General features: G+C 41.7%; 2 protein-coding genes across 14 annotated transcripts; one reads left to right on the top strand and one right to left on the bottom strand.

Moving 5' to 3' along the window:
- Window positions 1-137: 137 nt before the first annotated feature.
- anp32b (acidic (leucine-rich) nuclear phosphoprotein 32 family, member B) lies at window positions 138-5,966 on the bottom strand. 7 transcript variants are annotated; one of them, XM_048999702.1, is made up of 7 exons: window positions 5,716-5,966; window positions 2,754-2,903; window positions 1,819-1,941; window positions 1,232-1,430; window positions 1,004-1,113; window positions 817-883; window positions 138-725 (listed from the first exon to the last, which is right to left on the bottom strand). In XM_048999702.1, exons 1-7 carry the CDS (start codon window positions 5,767-5,769, stop codon window positions 646-648), a joined length of 783 nt encoding a protein of 260 aa, XP_048855659.1. In that variant the 5' UTR covers window positions 5,770-5,966; the 3' UTR covers window positions 138-645. The 7 variants fall into 7 exon arrangements, with proteins under 7 accessions (XP_048855659.1, XP_048855656.1, XP_048855660.1 ...); XM_048999699.1 differs by having other exon boundaries at window positions 986-1,113; window positions 5,716-5,962; XM_048999703.1 differs by having other exon boundaries at window positions 138-722; window positions 986-1,113; window positions 5,716-5,961.
- On the top strand, window positions 3,845-19,169 carry trmo (tRNA methyltransferase O). Of its 7 annotated transcripts, none has more exons than XM_048999691.1 (9): window positions 3,845-4,976; window positions 11,855-11,945; window positions 13,987-14,390; window positions 14,476-15,703; window positions 16,129-16,277; window positions 16,389-16,563; window positions 17,238-17,395; window positions 17,551-18,168; window positions 18,481-19,169. In XM_048999691.1, the coding sequence occupies exons 4-9, from the start codon at window positions 15,612-15,614 to the stop codon at window positions 18,693-18,695; spliced, it is 1,407 nt and encodes a 468-aa protein (XP_048855648.1). In that variant the 5' UTR covers window positions 3,845-4,976; window positions 11,855-11,945; window positions 13,987-14,390; window positions 14,476-15,611; the 3' UTR covers window positions 18,696-19,169. The 7 variants fall into 7 exon arrangements, with proteins under 7 accessions (XP_048855648.1, XP_048855649.1, XP_048855650.1 ...); XM_048999692.1 differs by having other exon boundaries at window positions 11,855-12,089; XM_048999690.1 differs by lacking the exon at window positions 3,845-4,976 and adding an exon at window positions 10,230-10,723 and having other exon boundaries at window positions 11,855-11,933.
- The last annotated feature ends 167 nt before the right edge of the window (window positions 19,170-19,336 follow it).

Here is a 19,336-nt window from a genome sequence, read left to right as displayed (position 1 = left end):
TGTCCTTATCGCAACAGCTGCCACGGTGTCCATCTTGGTACAGGCTTATCACTAAAAGTTTCATGCCATAACATCCATACTGGAGAAAAGCCTAGTCCAACTCATATTTCATAAGCACTGCACGGGACAGCGAGGCGCAAAATGTTAAGATTTTATTTACAAAGTTTGTGTCTGACATACAGAAAGTAAAAATGTAGCTACAACCTTGATTTCAGCAACAGGGGGCCATTTAAACTATGGCCCCTCCATCACCGTTTGTTGCTATAGCAATAATCTTACTGGGGTGGAGGGGGGGAAAAATAAAAATAAAATAAAATTAAAAAAAAACAAAAGAAAAAAAATCTCAAACAAAATATTAAAAGCGCAAAACCCAAACTAGATACCAGTCCCCAAAGTCCTCAAGTGAATCCACAAAAAAATAGAGTGACACTGAAATAGTGGAATGCTGAATGAAATACCAGAGGGCTTCCGGTAGCGACTCCCTGGGCATACCTCCTGAGGCCCAGTCCACCCAGCACAATCCAGTCCTTTACGGGAGCAGAGCTCTGGAGGAGGCGTGGGGGGAGGAGGGGGGAAATGGAGCAAAAAAAAAAAAAACATGGTGGAAGGGGGGTAAGGGGTTGGTAACTGGTAGGCCATTTGCTTTTAATCGTCGTCTTCCTCGTCGTCATCTTCGTCCTCAGCCTCCCTCTTTCTCTTCTCGCCTTTTCTACCTTCCTCTTCTTCTGGAAAAATGTCAGATGTCAGTTTACCGAGTTCCCCCCTCCCATTTAACTGGAGGGGAGGGACTACATTTCAGAAGAAACTGAGACCTACCCTCATCATCATCATCCTCTTCGTCATCCTCATCATCAAGTTCTCCATCCTGACCAAAGTCTTCCTCCTAGACAAACAAGTACAACTTGATAAAAATCCTTTCAATTCAACAGCAATTCGCTCAGCTGTACTTCAGCAACACCTTAAGGAACAGGGGAGGCCGTCATACCTCATCTTCTCCACTTACATCCTCCTCATCTTCTTCACCTTCGACTTCATCGTCATCGTCGTCGTCGTCATCCTCTTCATCAAAGTCCTCTTCGCCATCTTCCCCATCTTCGTCTTCTTCCTCCTCTCCTTCTGTAAGCATGACAGAATGCAATCAAGATAGTGCAGTTATCAGAACCGCCCCTAGCCGTGAACACGATCAACTGCTTTTAAGGGCTTCATTTTTAGAGGAGACATCCATTCACACCTTCGTCGTCGTCATCTTCTTCATCTACTCCATCTCCATCCACCTCCCCATCTGAGTCAGAGGCTTCGTGGTCATCCATGTCATATCCGTCCAAGTACGTGAGCTGCGGCAGGAGCTTGAAGACGCTCTCTCGGTAGTCATTGAGGTTCGTCACTTCACAGTTGAAAAGGTCGAGGCTCTTCAGGTTGTCCAGCTTTTTCTAGTGAAAATGCCAGAATATTGAGGTACGCAGGGCAGAAATAAAGGGCCACCATGACAGCCGCACGGCACACAGAACAATCTTCAACTTCGTATCATGACCATGACGATCGCACACAGGGAAAAAAAAAATTAAAAAAAACTATGAATCATAATTGTAGTGCTACAGATTAAAAACACAATCTCGTGTACATAAATGAGTTCCCACCACGGGTGGATTACAGCAAACAAATATGAAAATAGCTTAGTACATTTTTACAGAATTATTCCCGTAAAAGTGGTAGGATTTACATTTTGACAAGTCAGTCTTACGTCGTTGATCATTTACAAGTACGTTGCAAAACAGACGCGTTGAGTTAAATTCCTTTGCTGTGAGAAGATGGGCCTACCAGTGGTTCCAATGTGCTGATGTCCTTCAGCTTGTTTCCACTTAGGTTTAAGTGTGTGAGATTAGGGAGCTTTTCTGCTAAAACATCGAGGCCGCCAGAAATTCTGTTGTCACTGAGCTCCAACTGAAAGAAAATTAGAAATTTAAAAAAAAAACTTACAAAGCATATAGAAAAATACTGAGAATACATTACCATTGTTGTGTTAGATTGTTATAAAAAAAATGTTTTAAGACAAAAAAAAAATTAGACGTGTAACTATCAATAATTGATAAAAGGATAGTACACAAGTATATCAGAAATTCATAAAGAGACTTCGGTTAAGCAGATTTAAATATTCAATATATGCACATTGAAAACAAAATGTGTTAAAGCACAAGACTTTTAAAGGGAGGAAAATGAGCTAATTCATGCGGCTATACATAATGTCCATTAAAAAAAGGGTACTGGTTTTATAATAAGTATCCTGCAAGCACATGATAAAACTAAGGCAGAATGACTGTCCTCCTCTCCATCCATCCATCTGTTTTCTGTACCTTCTTCTCATATTCAGGGTCGTGGGGGGTCTGGGGTCTATCCCAGAAGCTATGAGTTCAGGGCAGGGAACAACCCAGGATGGGGGTACCAACGCATCACAGGGCGCATACACCATGCTCACCAAAGGACGATTTGGTAACTCCGATTCAAAATAGCATGTTTTTGGACTGGGGGGGGAGAGAACCAGAGTACCTGGAGAAAGCCCCACAACACGGGGAGAACATGCAAAGTCCACACACAGAAGCCAAGTGGAGACCTGAACCTTGGTCCAAGAGGTGAGAGGCAACAGTACTAACCACTGTACCACCTCACTGTCCTCCCCTCATTCGTAAAAATTGATATCTTCCATCAGTATTCTAGGTTATATCAACATGCTGGGAAAAAAAAAAAACCATGCTTACTTTTTTTAGCTTGCCAAGCTTGGGAAGGTTGGAGACTGAGATTAAGCCCACGTTGATCAAGCTAAGAAATTCAAGATTGACGAATTCTGAAGTGAGGCCTTCGATTTTCCCTTCACTGGACCTGCAGTTGTCGAGGACAAGTTCTCGTACCTATAAAACACAAGTCAATTCATTCAGCTTCTTGTGTCGGAAGGTATATGGTACGCATAGGGTGAGAGTATTGTTAAAATGCAACATTTTCTGAACATCTGCTTTCTGGAAAAAATTATACAATCATCTCAATATCTTGAATCCCAATTCGATACTATTATAAATACATCAATGCCCCTTGAATACTATATAAAACAGAAAAAGTTTAACTGACTCATTTTAACAATACTCAATCTAATACACCCAACACAGATAAATCACAAAATACTTCAGAAAAAAATATTTTAAGACACACCTTGGGGGGGGGGGTGTCTACACAAAATCAAGTGTCATACGATTAAAACAAATGTCTACACAAAAGCAGCCTTGTTTGCTTTACCTGCAGACCCACAGCTCATATTTCTTATGGAACAAGCCCCTGTTCTGAGAAGCAGCCTGTGGTCAACGGGAGCCCGATGACGTGGACGCACAGAGTCGCAAAACTCCACCGAAACTTCTCCCAGTCATTCCAGTCTCAACGGGGATATGCATTTTCTGACAGCACTCTTTCTATTTCTACATCCTCCAAAGGTCGTGAAGAATGAGATAGTGACGGGGTGCGCTTTAAAAATCAAGGACAATGAGCCGAAGGAGCGGGATGTGCGTCGTTCCGCCATGCGAATCCAGCCCTTAATTTTTTGCACCCCTTGCGAGTAGCACACCTGCAGTTTTCCCAATAATCATCCCCATTCAGGTTGCAGCTCGACTTTAATTCAGCCAGTCACCCACATTTTTTAGGCCTAGGGTATGTTTTTGAGTACCAGCTGCGCGCTGACTGCACGAAGAGTGCGGCCAGATTTTATTTTAAAAACACCCGAGAATGCCACCCAGTTTTACTACAATCACTTAGTTTTTTTTATTTACAGAACCAAAATGGAGGGGGGATTGTGCCTTGTGATTACGGGCCACGCATGTGTTTCATAGGTAGAGTCACAGGGAAATGCAGCAAAAAGGCGCCTTTAATATTAGACGCCGCCGGGGGTGACTGACAAACGCTGCGATTTTCGCTCGCGGACAGTTAGCATAGCCTAGCCTAGCATAGCCATTGCCCTTTTAAGGGGCGCCGCGCGGCTAAGGCGCTGCAGAGCACGAGTCAGCCCGCCATTAACCACCGGCAGCGGAGAGGGGTGACGCGGCTGCGCGTCGTCATAAAAACCGACTTTAGTATACATTATTTTCTTGATAAACGGTTTTTTTCTTTACTACGGGGGAAAGATGAAGAGCCATCGCCCGTCGATAGACGCGGTAGAACGAACCGTCGGCGGTTCGTTTGGCCGAGCGGTGGAGGAAACGCTCGGAGCGGAAATCAGTGAGACAAAGATGGAGAGTTTCCTTTCTCCAGCGCTTCAAAGACGGCGGGGGGACAACATGGCGCCGAGCGAGGCACGGCGCGCGAGCCCTCCACGCGCGGCCACGAGAACCGCTCATTCTGCTCCGGAATTTTTTCTAAATCAAGCTTAAAATGTCCCGAACGTTGAGAAAAGTTTACATTTCGATGCGCATGTCGGTATTTTATTGCATGTCCGAGGGCTATCGGAGGTGACTGGGTACAGTCGGTCCACACAGCCGAACGGGCTCGCCCGCGAGCTAGTGGAGGGAAAAATAATAAAATAAAAAGCATATAACTAATGTTGGATATACTCAGTGTTTGTGATGGAGTTGTGGGGCGATAAACACGACATTTTTCGTGCGTCGTAGAAGATACGCAGCTGAAAGGGGCTCTTCGCCGAATATGGCGGGAAGCCGAAAAAGTGGCTGCCTCAGCCGGTGGGACGAGGCTGCTGCGGCCGTCGGCAAACACCAAAGACACCGGCAACACAGCGTGGCGCTTTAAAAAAATAATAAAACACGGAGGGGGATGGCCCATCCGGATCACAAACGTGCACATTAGTTTTAATACAATCGGTGCGACATGTAAACACGGATTAAATGGAGAAGCAGCCTCATCCGCCACTCTGCATGTAAAGTTAACCCAACTAACTGCTAAAGGCAGACTAGGCGGCTTCGGGGGGTTAAAAGAAGGGGCGAATTAACGTGAGTTACTCGTCCGCCGAAATATTATCACAGGTAGTTTTTATATGTACATGGAGGCTCATACAACAAAAACGCAAAAGCACTTTGGCGACTCCGCCCGTCTCGGTGATTTTTGTGGCCAGTCCGAACTAGTAATGCCAGTTAGTTAACCATTACTTATCGAAATTTAAAGTAATAGTTGGTGTGACCAGCACTCCAGATTCGATACCTTGCGGGGCTTCATTTATTAAAAGAAAAGTGCTTTGTAATAAAGGCGCCCCACATTCGCGAGTATAAACATGGCTACCAAGGTCTCAAAATAAAATAAACCTTCCCGTGTCCCACGCATCGTGGTAAAATCGTCCTCCGATCCCTCCATGCAGAAGTTAGATTAATATATTTTTATTAAGACGACCTGGCCGGTGCACACAACGACGAAGCGAGCAACTGCGGAGCGGTTAAGAGGCTATAATAAATGCATGGTAGATAAAGAATAAGCCTTTCGAAAGTACTTGGCCACATAGGATGTTTGTTTTCAATACTTGATCGTCAGCCCCGAGCTCGGAAACATGAGGCTGGACGCGCGGATGGCTCGCATTTTTCCGCCTTTGTAACATTTGGAAAAACATTAAACCCATGTGGTCACCATTAGCCTGTTAGCTAGCCTGCTAGCTGCACAGGTCACTAGGAAAGCAGAAAAAGTAGCTAGCTAAGCTAAGTAACTAAGGTTTGAGGTTCTTCAAGCAAAAAAAGCACTTACATCAGATGGTGTCCTGTTTCTTAGCTCCAAGTGAATCCTCTTTTTCATCTCCATTTTCCCCTTTAAAGGTGTTTTTTCCTCTTCTTGCTTCTTGGTGGAATTTTCACTCAGTCCAAAAGGCAGAGAGATGCCCCTAATGGAGGGAGAAAATGGGACTGTATAATGAACTGAACCAAACGCCAAGTTACTCAGGGAGAGGAGAGACCATGGAGGGAAACGGGACTGAAACAAATATATACTCAATACCGCCATCTGCGTTCAGAAACGCCCACTGCAGTTAAACAGGCAATGCAGTCACTGAGCACGACGCTCTCATGAGGCCATCCATTCATGTAATTTACTGAAGGAAGTCATGTATTATGTAAATTGAAAAGTTTCCACGTACGTTTTCATATAGAGGTCGCGGTGGTATAGTGATGCTTGTTTTGCGTTTGAAGTTTATTGCGGCAGGAGGCAAAATGAAATAAGCCTTCATGTATTTCGTATGAAAACGCAGATGTTTTCATGGGGAATTATTCTATATATTCACCTTTAAAAAACTAAATACATGTTTTAAGGTGCATTCGTATAAATGCTTCATACTACATTAACAATGGAATTTCTTGAGGATGTGTTAACGACGTCATGTGTCTTACATAAAGGCATTGAGAATTGTGCATAAATAAACGCTAATGAATTTATTTACTAATGTATTTTTATTTATTAATGGAAAATATTTTTTGTATATGACATTCCTTTAGCTAGACTTTGGAAATTAATCCCGTGTTATACAATGTATGCCCGTGTAGTGAGTCAAATATGTCCCTGCTTAAAAAATTTTCAGTAAGCAGAGGTGTGTCACCCTCAGAGCCAGAAATAGCAGGATAGTTTTTTATCACGTTGTACCTTGTCTCACGATATAAAACTCTGTATATTTCTGGCTGTCTTTTACATTAACAAAATATGCCTTATTTTTACATCAGTTACTAATGCCAGAAATCCATGGGTTATTAATAAATATGTCTATGTTAACTAATAAGTATTTACAAATAGCTTAAAATACCACTTTAAATAAAATGCAAGCTTGTCTGAAAGACTTTTATCAGTGGGGATTTTCTTAAAATGTGATTTGATAGGTTACATTTTTCGACGTTAATCATGCAAGAGACTTTAAACCAGGGATATGTGAATCTTTAACATTCTCCATGCTATGGATCTTGTGGGAAAGTCTTGGTCTTTGTAACATCAAGTAATACCAGTGGGCAGCGCGAGAGAACAATTGACTGATACCCCAGTGCTGATGGAGGGCAGTTAAGTCTTTGTCGGGTAACTTGGAGGTGTCACTCTTTGTTCAGATTGAGATGAGTGTGAGTCGCTGGCTAACATGCTACATGCCAGACGAATTCCGACGAGGTGTTTGCCTTGTCATGCGTTACCTTTAGTTTCTTTCATTTCTTCTTCTGCAGTTTGCCCTTAAAACTGTCTTAATGATTCTGTGTGTCTATTACATAATTAAGCTCTGACATTGAAACTAGCATAAAAATGCTGCATTGGTTTTCAAAATACAACGATGCATAAATCGGTCCTTTATTTTTCCTTATGGCTTGTTTGGAGTTTTGGATAAACCGTTAATTGTACTTCAATGATTATTGCAAGTTAACTGGAAAGACTAATTATTATTTGTATGTTCCAGGTTAAGGGTACAAGTCATATTTCTGAATATGTTTTATTGTTGGATTTGTGAAAGTTTGACGTAACTTATATAACAAATTAAATCATATCTACATATAATTGTCATTGCTATACATTTTATTATTGTCAGGAGTGTAAAATACCGATATTATTACTTAAATGCAAGCCATTTGATTTTCAAACGATTTGTAAGTCTTGACTTTTTTGTTACAATGAAATGTATTCTGTGAATAAATTAAGCATTTGTATAAAAGTAATACACATAATTAAACCAGAGTTCTAGACCTAAGATTGTAATACATTACTAATACATTAACCCTGCGGGAAATAAGATAATCTTTTTAGTTTGTAAATTGACCTTACTGTACTTAAATAGTTCAGCCAGTGTGGAGCTGTAGCCACTAGAGGGCACTATGATTTTTTGTTTTACACTATTTACAAAGTACAGTACAACTACTGTCATTGGTTTTTTTGTCAGGAAATGTGATGTCTCCGTTGCAGTCACATCCAGACACAGATGTCATAGGGAGTATGGGCTTACAATGGACAGCTTTGCTGTGGCAGAGTCTTTACTGCCATTGGCACACTTTCATCCTTCATGTTTTTTTTCAACAAAAGTAGGCCAGGCATTCCAGACATTGCAAATGTCTTTTCTGTGCTACATATTTGTGTTGGACATATTAGAAGCACCAACAGCAGAAATCACAGCATTCGTTTATTGCGGTTCTACAATACTTAAATGTGGTAAAGAATATAAGCCAGCAAATATATATTTTACAGGGTATCATTATATTTTGTTTGCCTGTGTTCTTCTCAGATGTCGTGCCTTAGGTATGTTGTGCTGGAGTAGCAGTGTTCATCATGAAATAATCACTGCCATGTGTCAATGTTTTAATGTAAAACGATAGATCAACTTGTCCCTTTCTGTCGGTAAAAGATTACAATGCCTGGATACATTTCTATGAAACATGATGGGTTACATAATGTAATGTTATACTATGTTACGTTTGTTTGTTCATTTCAATTGAAAGCTTGCATGTCCCACATACATTGCATGTTCTGCAGCTTTTAGACTGTAACTAAGTATGCCAGAGGGGGAAGACAAACCATAGGCATCGATAATATTCAATGGCGCAAGCAACTGTGTGCCTGACATCTCATGTATGTCAATGAAATGTACTTCAGAAATGCATGGCGTGGATGGTGATGTCATTTCAAAGGGACGTGGCTGGTGCCACAGTTGAGAAAGCTGGGCCTCACACTTCCAGGGCTGGGGGGTTGAATCCTGCTTTTTTGTGTCACATGAGGGTGCAACAGGTTCCTCCTGTAGTCCAGGTACATGCAGTGAGGCTGATCGGTGAGTCTGAATCGCCCACAGGATATGACTGTGTGTGAGAATGTGACTATATATGTGCCCTGTGATGGGCTGGGATCCCATTCAGAGTGGTCCCCAGCCTTGTACCCTGTCGTGCCTGAGAGGGTCCCGGCCCCCCATGACCATAATCAGTATAAGTGGGAAGTAGATGGATGGATGGATGGATGGATGGATGAAACTATAGGGGGATTTTTTATATGGTGTCTCCATTTTCCCTTTTTTCACTGCTTATCCTGCTGGAAATAAGGCAGGAAGTTTATTTCCATTTTAGTTTTTAAAGCTTCATTAGACCAGAATGTTCAGTGCATCATATCAATATTTACAACAGATATAGCATTGGGACATGTAATCATGCAATGAAAACATTAGAATAATTAAAGTATAGAAGGATGGAAAAAGTGCGCGCGCGTTTATACACACACACACACACACACACACACACACACACACACACACACACACACACACACACACAAAGCCCGGAGAGAAGGCCATTTGTTTAGTAAAACAGTTCAGACAAAAATGCGACCTTAATGTTTAAGCTGGCTGGCTGATTTCCTGCTTTTATAATTGGATAAAATATAATGCACTGGTGCCCCTTAATAAAGAGTTTCCTTTATGAAGTGTTTAAGTGTCACCCCAAGGGACCTGGAAATAGGGTAGTGGGGTGGATTTAGTTCACACACTGTAATCGCATGTGCCGTCTGCTGTTTAGGAATTCTCTCTCTCTACATTTTTTTGCCATATATATGTAAAAAGAGACGTGCTTTCATCATCAAATATTTCTAGATAATGGAAACACAAGGCTGTCTGTCAGTGGCCCATTCCCTTCGCAGCCGCGAGACAGGCAGAAATAAAGACAGCGTCATTAATATATATTTTTTGGTTACAATGTGTGAAGTGGAGATTGAGAGCACACCCTGAAAACGAAGAGCGCCCTCCGTAAGAGATAAGATATGTACAATTCATGATGGGAGGGAGGGGGGGTGGCAAGCCCAAAATATTCTCACTGGCGCCATATTCAAGATGAGCGTTATATTTCTCAACTGTCATTCTTTCTCTAAAAAGTCAACAAATTATTTGAATATTTTCGAAATGTTATCATGTGTTCTGAAAGACGTTTATAGCTGCCACGCGTTTCGTTAATAGCTTGACATGGTGAAATAACAGGGAGAGAACATCAATTGATTAAAAGTATAACCGGATTTAAGAATTTCTAGTGCAAATGAATGTTCACCCAGTTAAATATTTCATATCTACTCAATACAGTCAAACTAGTACCGCAGAAAAAGAGAATCTATCAAGTTATAAATAAGTTATAATATAATGTGTGATAAGAGTCAGAAATGTAATCGTTTTATGCAGGTAAAAGATGTGTCGCTGGGAGAACAGCGAAAAGAACACGAAAAGGGGACCATCCCTTCTCCCCGAGCGAGTCCTTTTCTTATGTATGTTCTGTCCGCATGTATAGAAAAAGCAAAGCCGTCATATGCAGCGCGGCTATTTCATATCACTAAAGCTATGTTTACCCGCACTGCCACTGCAAACAACCATTACATTTTGAATACCACCCCCGGAGACCTACCGAGACCATGCTTGTGAACTGCTCTGGGTGGGCGTGTAATACTTCTTAAAAAAAAAAACTTTCACAGAGAGGAGGACCCCCTATCTGCGGTTAAAGCATGCCCTGCTTTTCCTTGCGATGTGCCAAGTTCCCCACCTTCACAAATACGATAAGGCAGAGCCGCTGAACTCTTGAAGCACTATGTTAATGGTTAACTAGATAATTATTTCAAGGGGCGGGAGTTGCGAATAGGCAGAATTGACGTTAAAACTCCCCGGACGTTTTTTTATTTCGAAATTTTTCTCTCCTAAAGATCAATTCGGCTTTATATTTAAATATGGAGACTCTGGGAAAAAATGGCACGCAACTGGAACCTAAAGAAGCAGATGACATGCAAGGTATGAGTGTGAACTCTGGGTTTGCAAATGCAGCGGTACACAGGACTGTCACAGGGTACGGGGCGTCATTGCAGCAGAAGAAAGAATTTACCTGAGTAAATCGATCTCTGCCGCAGTTTTTCCATATCTATGATTGTACGGTTTAAAGGCTTTCGCGTCGCTATACAGGTGTTTTAACTATACATTATCATCTTCATCAACCTTTTACATACTGTACTCTATAGTTTACATGAAACCTGGGGCAAATAATTAGGTTTAGCGTGACAACTTTGCAATATATAATATGTAACGTCTGCAGCAAATAGCTAAAAACCCTGAAAATGGTCTTTGATGATATTTTGTTATATGGTTTTGTTACTTCCCGCCATTGAAACATGGCTGTACGCTTCGCTTGGTCCTAAGATGTACACTAGTGGCCAAAACTGTGGAAACACCTGCATTTCTGGCATTGGCTTTAAAAATGACTGCACGATATTGGCGATATTGTTTACAAACAATCAAATACTGTTACAATTATCATACATTGGACGATTAAATGCATAAGTGGAGCAACAGTTGAATGAAGTTCTGCAGTTTCTAAATATTGGAAGTGTTTCCACAATTTTGGCCACTAATGCAGATGATCGGTCTTTGGTTTATTAATGTGGTACATCGTTTTATCTATAGTAGGCAGCTGTAAAAACGTATGACTCATTATATTGTAAGCATTATTATTGTACTGGTGTGTACTGGGCGCTTGGTAGTAACGTAGAGTACTACAGTCACCACATATCAAAATTATGCAACACTGGACCGCAAATTGAGTTCGTGCATTTTTGTTTTAATGAACCTTGTTTGGCTATGAACTAATACATCGACTTACATAAGGAAGTATTTTGTTTCAGTATTAGGCCCACATAAATATAATCCACATAAAAATGAAAAATTCAGTAACGGTAATAATGACCTGGATAATTTTAAACTACAATATCGAATATTGATAATATTTTATTTGATTTACTATTGTCCTTCTTACATTTCGTTTTGGCGTATTATTAGTTTTTTTATTTATTTCTCATTCCCGACGATTGATTAGCATTAATTTATCCATAATAATAACAACAATGACGCACGGTGTGTCTTGGATTGCAGGTAATATAAGACACAGACTGAGGGACAGAGACCTGCTGAAAAAAAGGAAGGCAGATGCTGAAGAAAAAGCAACTTACCAGTGGGTTCATGGGTAAAGTTTAAAGTCATTCGATCTACCGCAATTCTGATACGCGGGCTGCTACTGCCAGCGTCTCTGAGCCATCTGAAGACAAATAGTTCAAGTATAGCGTGTGAAAAATAAACCAAGACAGGCTTTAATTGAGGACATGACCCGGTACGTGCTGTGAAATACGTTGCTTATTATTTGATCAGATCTTATGGATCCTGAAGAACTGGACAATAGTTGATCAGTGCTGACTGCCAAATGGCAGCGTAAATTTAGGTCATAAGGCGGGGTCGGGATGGTGACATAATGAAACACAGTAAGTGACATTACAGACAGCCGATCTTCTGTCCTGCTGGCAAAGCTGAGTCAGCGCTCGGCAGCCCGCGGCGCTCACATCCTCCGTGGCGTCGCTGCTCGGTGCCACGTCGAATTAAACCGTCAGAAGAGCCTCTTTGGTTCTAACTCACGTCTGAAAAAAACTGGCCCAAATATCTAAATTATGACTGACAAACAAACTTTTTGCGGATTTATCTGACGGAAAGTGCTGTCCCAGAAACCCTGCTTCAGCTTCGGGTAAATTAGGTAACGCTGGCCGTTTTACGAGCAGCACTTTCAACATCGTCCATCCTTCACAACAATACTACAGTAAAATTAGACACGATAACATTGTCTCAAGACTTAATATTTTGCATTAAAATTCAGATTATACATTTATTCAAGAAATCCAAAAATGTAAAGCTCATAATTTTTATAAATAGGATTTTTAATTAAGTTTCTCCCTGTTTCAATGCATCATAGAAGGAATCAAATCCAGCTCCTAGGTACAATATGTCTCCTGTTTCGAGCTGGACAGTACTGGGGCAAACCTAATATATATATTTTCATTTTCAGGTTGTCTAACAAGAGAATTCGTTTCATCCTTAAACAGTAATTAATTGTGGGCAGCGATTACCCCCTGTTGTGAGATATGTGGTGCGTTTGTATACTGAGGGCTCTCCCTGTGTCCAAACGGCCCGTTTGCACAGGGAAACTTGTGGTCTTTGCATGTCCTGTGAACACTAACTCCTGCTTTACATGCATTGCCGCTGGATAGCCTCAGGCGTGTAAGTCAGGCTGTACTGCACCTGCCCTAACAACTTCCTACAGTACTGACTTTGCTATCCTGTATTCTCAGAAATATGGGTAAAAATTTGTACCTTTGCTTGTGAATGGGGCTGTACCCTTGTAATTGTACCTTTTAAGGTACAGAAATGAACTCAGAGTCCATTTCTGTACCTTAAATGTACAATTACCTACAGCTAAGGGTACGATTGGCAGAGCCTTGAGATTACAGCCCCAGTGACAAGCAAAGGTACACATTTTTTACCTTTTTTTCTGAGACTGTGCTGTGGTTTACCCTAGTACTTTAGTGGATATACATGTACGTAATTACTGAGGACTGAAGTTAACATTCAGATGGCATTGATGGAGGTGCTTGGTCGGTGACACATGCATGGGGCGGGGGTGGGTATGAGGTGGCATGGATTTCCTGTAACGGTTCACAATTCATAACAAAAGGTTGCTATTTAAAAAAAAAACAAACTATTAACTCCCCTCAGTCTGGAATCACTGTGATACTTATTGAATCACTATTCAAAGCAGATGGAGATGAAGATTCATTGTTACACTAGATCTTTGTTAGATGTAATAGTGCTGGAAAGATAAATGGTAAATCTGTTCGATCTTTTGAAAAATTTAAATGTTAAACTTATGCAGTTATACTTTAAAGTCACTCTCAAATTTTAAAGCTATTTATTTTAAATATTAAAGCTCTAATGATGGTGAGTGTCATGTTGTGAGCCCAGAGGTTATTTTGCAAAGCTGGAATTTTCCGGAAGCTCTTCTGATTCGGTAATTCCCAGGGCTGAACGCTGTGATAGCACAATCCAGATGAAATTTAAATTTGGTGCTTTTTTTTGTCAGCGGTCCAGTCTTTTGATTACTATATTAGCGATGGCCTGAACAGTTTCCAAAATGTGGGCTGCCGTGTTTACCGCATTAATAGCTTCTCAACCTTTGATCGCAGGGTGCAAAGCAAGCGGCCGAGAGTTGCACGCAACAAGAGTGGCCAGGGCAAAATAGGCCGGCCGCGAAAGGCTGACCCCAAGGCCGAACCCGAGCCAGTCCAGGCGGATGTTCCCCCAGAGCACACGAGTGTGGAAGAACTGCCCCCTCCGCAGGCAGCCAGTCTACCAGAACCAACCATCCAGGAGCCTCCCCCACCTCTCATATTCTCCCCAATACCCCTTTCGTTTGCCCCAGTTCTCATTCAGCCTGAGGTAGAGATAGTTCCTGTCCTTTCTGAAGTGGAAAAGCTAGATGCAGAGCCCAAAACCGGCCAGCTGGTAGAGGAGGTGCTGATAGAGGACCTGGGGCCTGATGAACAGGAGGACATACCCCAGCCTAAGGAACTCCTGCTCCCTGATCTGGGTAGGTGCAATAGAGGGTGCTGTTTGAGCAGTGCTAATCACTACAAACCAGGGCAGGGCCTGCTCACCCGTGCTTGTCTTTGCAGGCACAAATCAAGAGCTGTCGGACTACAAGGCAGACAACAACCAGGCGTCTCCCACAACAAAGTTTATCCTTCCTACCCTGGAGGAGAACCTCCCAAGCAGTGTCTCCTGAGGAACCATAGGTCTCGTCAGACTTTCTCAGCAACAACGTGGCCAAGGGAAATGCCTTTGATTAAGAGAGCTTTGTATTCAGAGTATATACATTATCATAAAAAGATTTTAATAATTTAGTTTCACAATAAATGTTACAATTTTAAAAAAGAAGTTTATATTTATTTTTGGGTAAAATTGTTTTTAAAGCATAACATCTGTAAAAACATGCTGTCGTTTTAGTAAAAAAATAAAATAAAATGCACGTATTAATGTTTCACCGCATTTAAAAAAATACCCATTGTATCAGTTTTGTACAAGAAGGAATGGTTTATTAAATAAAGAAAAATTCTAACAAAATATCCAATGGTTAATATTACCGAGACTGCAGAAAATCCTTTATTTGCTCATCACTTCCCTCTACTGTCCATTTAACACACTACGACATTTTATCATTTGCTTTTTAAAAGACGTTATTAAACTTTTTAAATTAACATATCATTACAATGGTCACTCATAATTCAAAAGCATATAGTTTTACACGTTAAATATTCACAGCAAAGAAAGGGTCATTTTTTATACGTTTCCGGTGTATAAGGGCAAAGTACTAGTTGTGCAACGTATCTGTACTACATGTTGAACGTTACAAAACAACCTAACGACTAAAATACACACTATGTACCGACAGATTTAGAACAAAGTATTACTTGGGCACATTTTAAACTGCGATTTTTAAATTCAGATTAAATTCGCAAACTATCTTTTATATACGTTCAGGCACGTGGGGCGTGCACATCCGGGGTTTCAAAGTCCGGTTTCAAACAGCCAATGGTGTCTCAGGTCGTTCACGAGTTTTAATGTTACGTATTAATTCCGCGACAGATATTCTTTCTAATAGTACAACGGCGTGTTTAGTGAGTTTTCTCCACGGTGGCAAGGTTGAATATATGGGATTGTGGTTTATTGTACACGCTCAAGGCATAATTAAATAATTTTGTAATATTAATATTGCCAGAAAAGCTTTGTTTACCAGGCAGCTCAAGGCAAAATGACTAGTCCGTGCAGCTGTAAGTGTAACCAACGTACGATAAAACTCAATCAGCAAATCTCGGTGATGAGGAAGGAAATAAGAAACCTGAGGTATTCCTGTCAGAAATCCCCGTAGTGTCATTTGACTCGTTTGCTGTTCATTTTTGTGGTGGAATGAAGTCAAGCTTCATTTGCTCGATGTTACTCAATTTCACTTCATGTCACTCCTTGAATCACAATCATCTACTATTAATATTTTGTATCAACTAAGCGGTTTTGCTTGCTGTGGTGCAGTAAAAGTTAAAGGTGATTAATAATTTCTTAAAATAAGGCCTTAGATAAGCCACGCACTTTTCTGATTAGTACTAGCTGACGCTTGAACAAATTATTATAGCTTCAGCATCGAAACTAAACTTTTCTAACTCACAGCAGTTGGACATAATGCTGCAAAATAAATGAAGAATTTGACGATTATTTGTGGTATATGTAGTGGTAAACTGATTAACCTGTCCTTTACTGAAATTCGCGTATTTTAGGCAAAGGATGGATACTGCTATTCTCGTTCACAAGAAACATTTAACCGCTCTGGAATCGGCTTTGGCCGCGTACAACCAGAAGGGGGCGAAAATGATTATGAAAAACCCCGCAAGGCAGGATGAGGTCAAAGGACTTTCCCTAGAGCAAGGTCTGTTGCCACCCTATGCATTTGTATATTTTGCTATTTTTGTATAAATTAAGGATGATGTATGTGCTTGTCGTCATGCATCTGTCGGTGTCAAAAACACATGACCCCCAGGAAACATCCAGACTGTTCCGATTGGCTTCCTCCAGTCCTGCTTCTTGGCCAAAAACGGCACCCCGCGACAGCCGACGGTGTGCGGCCCATCTCGAGCGACCCTGCAGATACGGCGGGCTGTGTTCAGCAACCCTGAGCATGCGCTGACCGGCCTGGAGCAGTACTCACATGTGTGGTAAGGAAGCCCATTTCCCCCTTAGATTGCAAGTCGTTTCTGTCCTGCTCCTGTGTCCTCCTTGTCTTTACCTGAATTTACCAATAGAGGGCAGCATTTTAAACCAGAATTCCTAATGCAGTCGTCCCTTAAATAGACTCTTAAATATTGATTGCTGAATCCACTTCACCAAAAAAAAATAGTAGAGAGGATTAATGACAATTTTAAGAGGTTTACGGGTCAAATTGTATTTTCATATACAGTTGTATAATTCACTGTAAACATGGTAAATATATATTGGATTTTTCTTTCCAGCTAAATTCAATGGAGATTGTGAGGACCTGTTTTTTTTCTGTGTATGACATTGAAATCACTTCATTGGCATTTGTGCCTATTGGTACAGGAGACCTTGATAAATCAGTGTCGTTACAAGTCGCCCATAGGTGGAGGGTTGTTGGCAGTAGGAAGAATAAACCAATGGCTGTAAGGAGGGGAAATCTCAGTGGGAGGTGCCTGTTTATTTGGACCTTAATTGAGAATAAGTGAGAATCACACTTTGGCTGGTCCATAGAATAATTACACAGTAACAATATATGACTGTTGGGCTGATTTGTATCGCCTGCTTCATCAGAGCAATCATAAATGTATATTAGTGAATTTAGTTTTTTTGTTCTTTGTTCCTTATCATTTTCCAGGATCATCTTCCTTTTCCATAAAAACGGACACCTGAGCCATAAGGCCAAGGTGAAGCCCCCCAGGATGGACGGCCAGAGGGTGGGGCTGTACTCCTCCCGCAGTCCTCATAGGCCCAACGCGCTGGGGCTCACTCTTGCCAAGCTGGACAAGGTCGCAGGTGATGTGGATAAGCTGAGTGTGGGGACTGAGGGTGACCTGTTAGCAGTGATAGACAAAATGACACGGCATGAGCCCTTTGCAGTATTTTTTGCCTCCACTAGATGGCGCGCTCTGTTTGTAAACACTTTGCTTTCAATTCTTTTTTTTTTCTAGGTGATACTCTTCATCTGTCTGGGATTGACATGATTGACGGCACTCCTGTTCTGGACATCAAGCCCTATATCCCAGATTATGACTGTCTGCTGAGCAGAGGAGATTGGCATACAGGAGAGTGTGGTACTAATGACCGGTCAGGAGAGACTGTACCATCTTCTGATGAGCAGAGAGACGCCGCCATCAAGCAGGCTAAGGACAACTGTGGAGATACGGAGCAGCAGCTGCGGATTGACTCTGACCTAAACGCAGCCCCCTCAGATGATGATTCCTGGGTTGGGAAAGGTGATGATCAAAATCTCCAGAGACCATCTGTTGATGGTTGCTTTGCAGAGGGGGTGGACCTGACGTCGGTGCTGCAGGTGGTCAAGAGCTATGTCAGTCAGAAAGACTCCATCCAGGATTCTGTGGAAGACGGTGACCTGGCACCAGGCTGCCAAAAAGCTGAGCCCTGTGAGGATGAGAAGCGTCAGCACAGTGCCCAGGTGTGCTTCAGCGAGGACTCCTATAGCACCATAGCTTCCTGGATCAGGGAACCCCCAGTGAACAGTCTGGTGGTTCGCTTTACACCGTACGCTGAGGCAGACCTGCGGGCATTTCAACCCCCCGGCCAATCAGGTACGCCTACACTCCCAACGAAGTTGTTCAGTTCAATCATACTGCGGAATTAGTCACAATAAAATTTGTCCGCAGTAAGGACATCTGCCAGGTGGTATTATTTCTATATTTGTCCAGCAGAGGGCAGCATTTTACAGAAAATGACTTACGACTGATATTGATTCAATTCAGGATCTCATTGTGCTTTTAATAATAGAGCTTTTTATTCGAAAAGTTTGCCCAAGTGACTGAAATGTGACACATGGCTGTGTTCATTGAAATCTAGTGTCTGCACTTACAGTCGCTCGTGGACTTTTTCTTCTTATTGTCCAGTTCATGGGAAACCCAGTTTCCGGTTCCTTTCCGGTCCGGAGGAGGCGATGGCCGCTATCCGGGGGGTTCTCTCTGGCGACCCACGCTCCGTGTACCGTCGTACCAGCTGCCAAGACAAGCTCTTCTACTTTACCCTGGACACGGCCCACATCACCTGCTGGTTTGGCCCGGATTTCGCTGAGGTGCTCAGGGTCCAGCCAACAGAACCAGCTTAAAACCCTGATATGGCTCTGGGCTGCATGTACTTAATTTAAGCGTAGAGGGTTTTGTAAGTTCATTATTTAAAATAAATATCTTCACAAATATACAAATTGTGGTAAATTACAAGTTGTGACAAATTGTCTAATACTGATTTGCGTTGCTAAAACTGACTTGGCTATATGAGTTTTTACTTGTGGCTCAAATACTATAGAAAATATTATGTTTAAAAATGGTAGAACATGAAAGAATATAAATTATATGTTGTCGCAAAAAATAAGTCCCATTTATATGTGCTTATTTCATCTAGATATGGGGGGGGGTGGGCTCTGAGGTTTTAGTTTGACCCGTCATTAAATATTTGAACATTTGTGGTTGCTCTGTTGGAGTGCCTGTTGATGCCTGGTTTTAAATAACAGAATAAGATCAGTATCAGTATGCTCCCATGTTGGGTTTCCTGAATAATGTTATAAAAGGTCATGGTGTTTAAACTTGTGTGGTCCTTCAGTCAGTCGTCCTTGACACCTTTTCTGGAATTTTCCTTCTCTGCCCCTGATAGTCTTCAGCATACTGTTACACTTGACACAAAAGCGGCAATGTGGTCATTTTCAGGAAGGGGTGAAATCGCTTACATCACCTTTTACAAAGAATAAAGGGC

This window comes from Brienomyrus brachyistius, unplaced genomic scaffold (genome assembly GCF_023856365.1).
Source record: "Brienomyrus brachyistius isolate T26 unplaced genomic scaffold, BBRACH_0.4 scaffold47, whole genome shotgun sequence".
Lineage (NCBI taxonomy): Eukaryota > Metazoa > Chordata > Actinopteri > Osteoglossiformes > Mormyridae > Brienomyrus > Brienomyrus brachyistius.
This window is presented reverse-complemented; position numbering and strand designations above follow the sequence as displayed.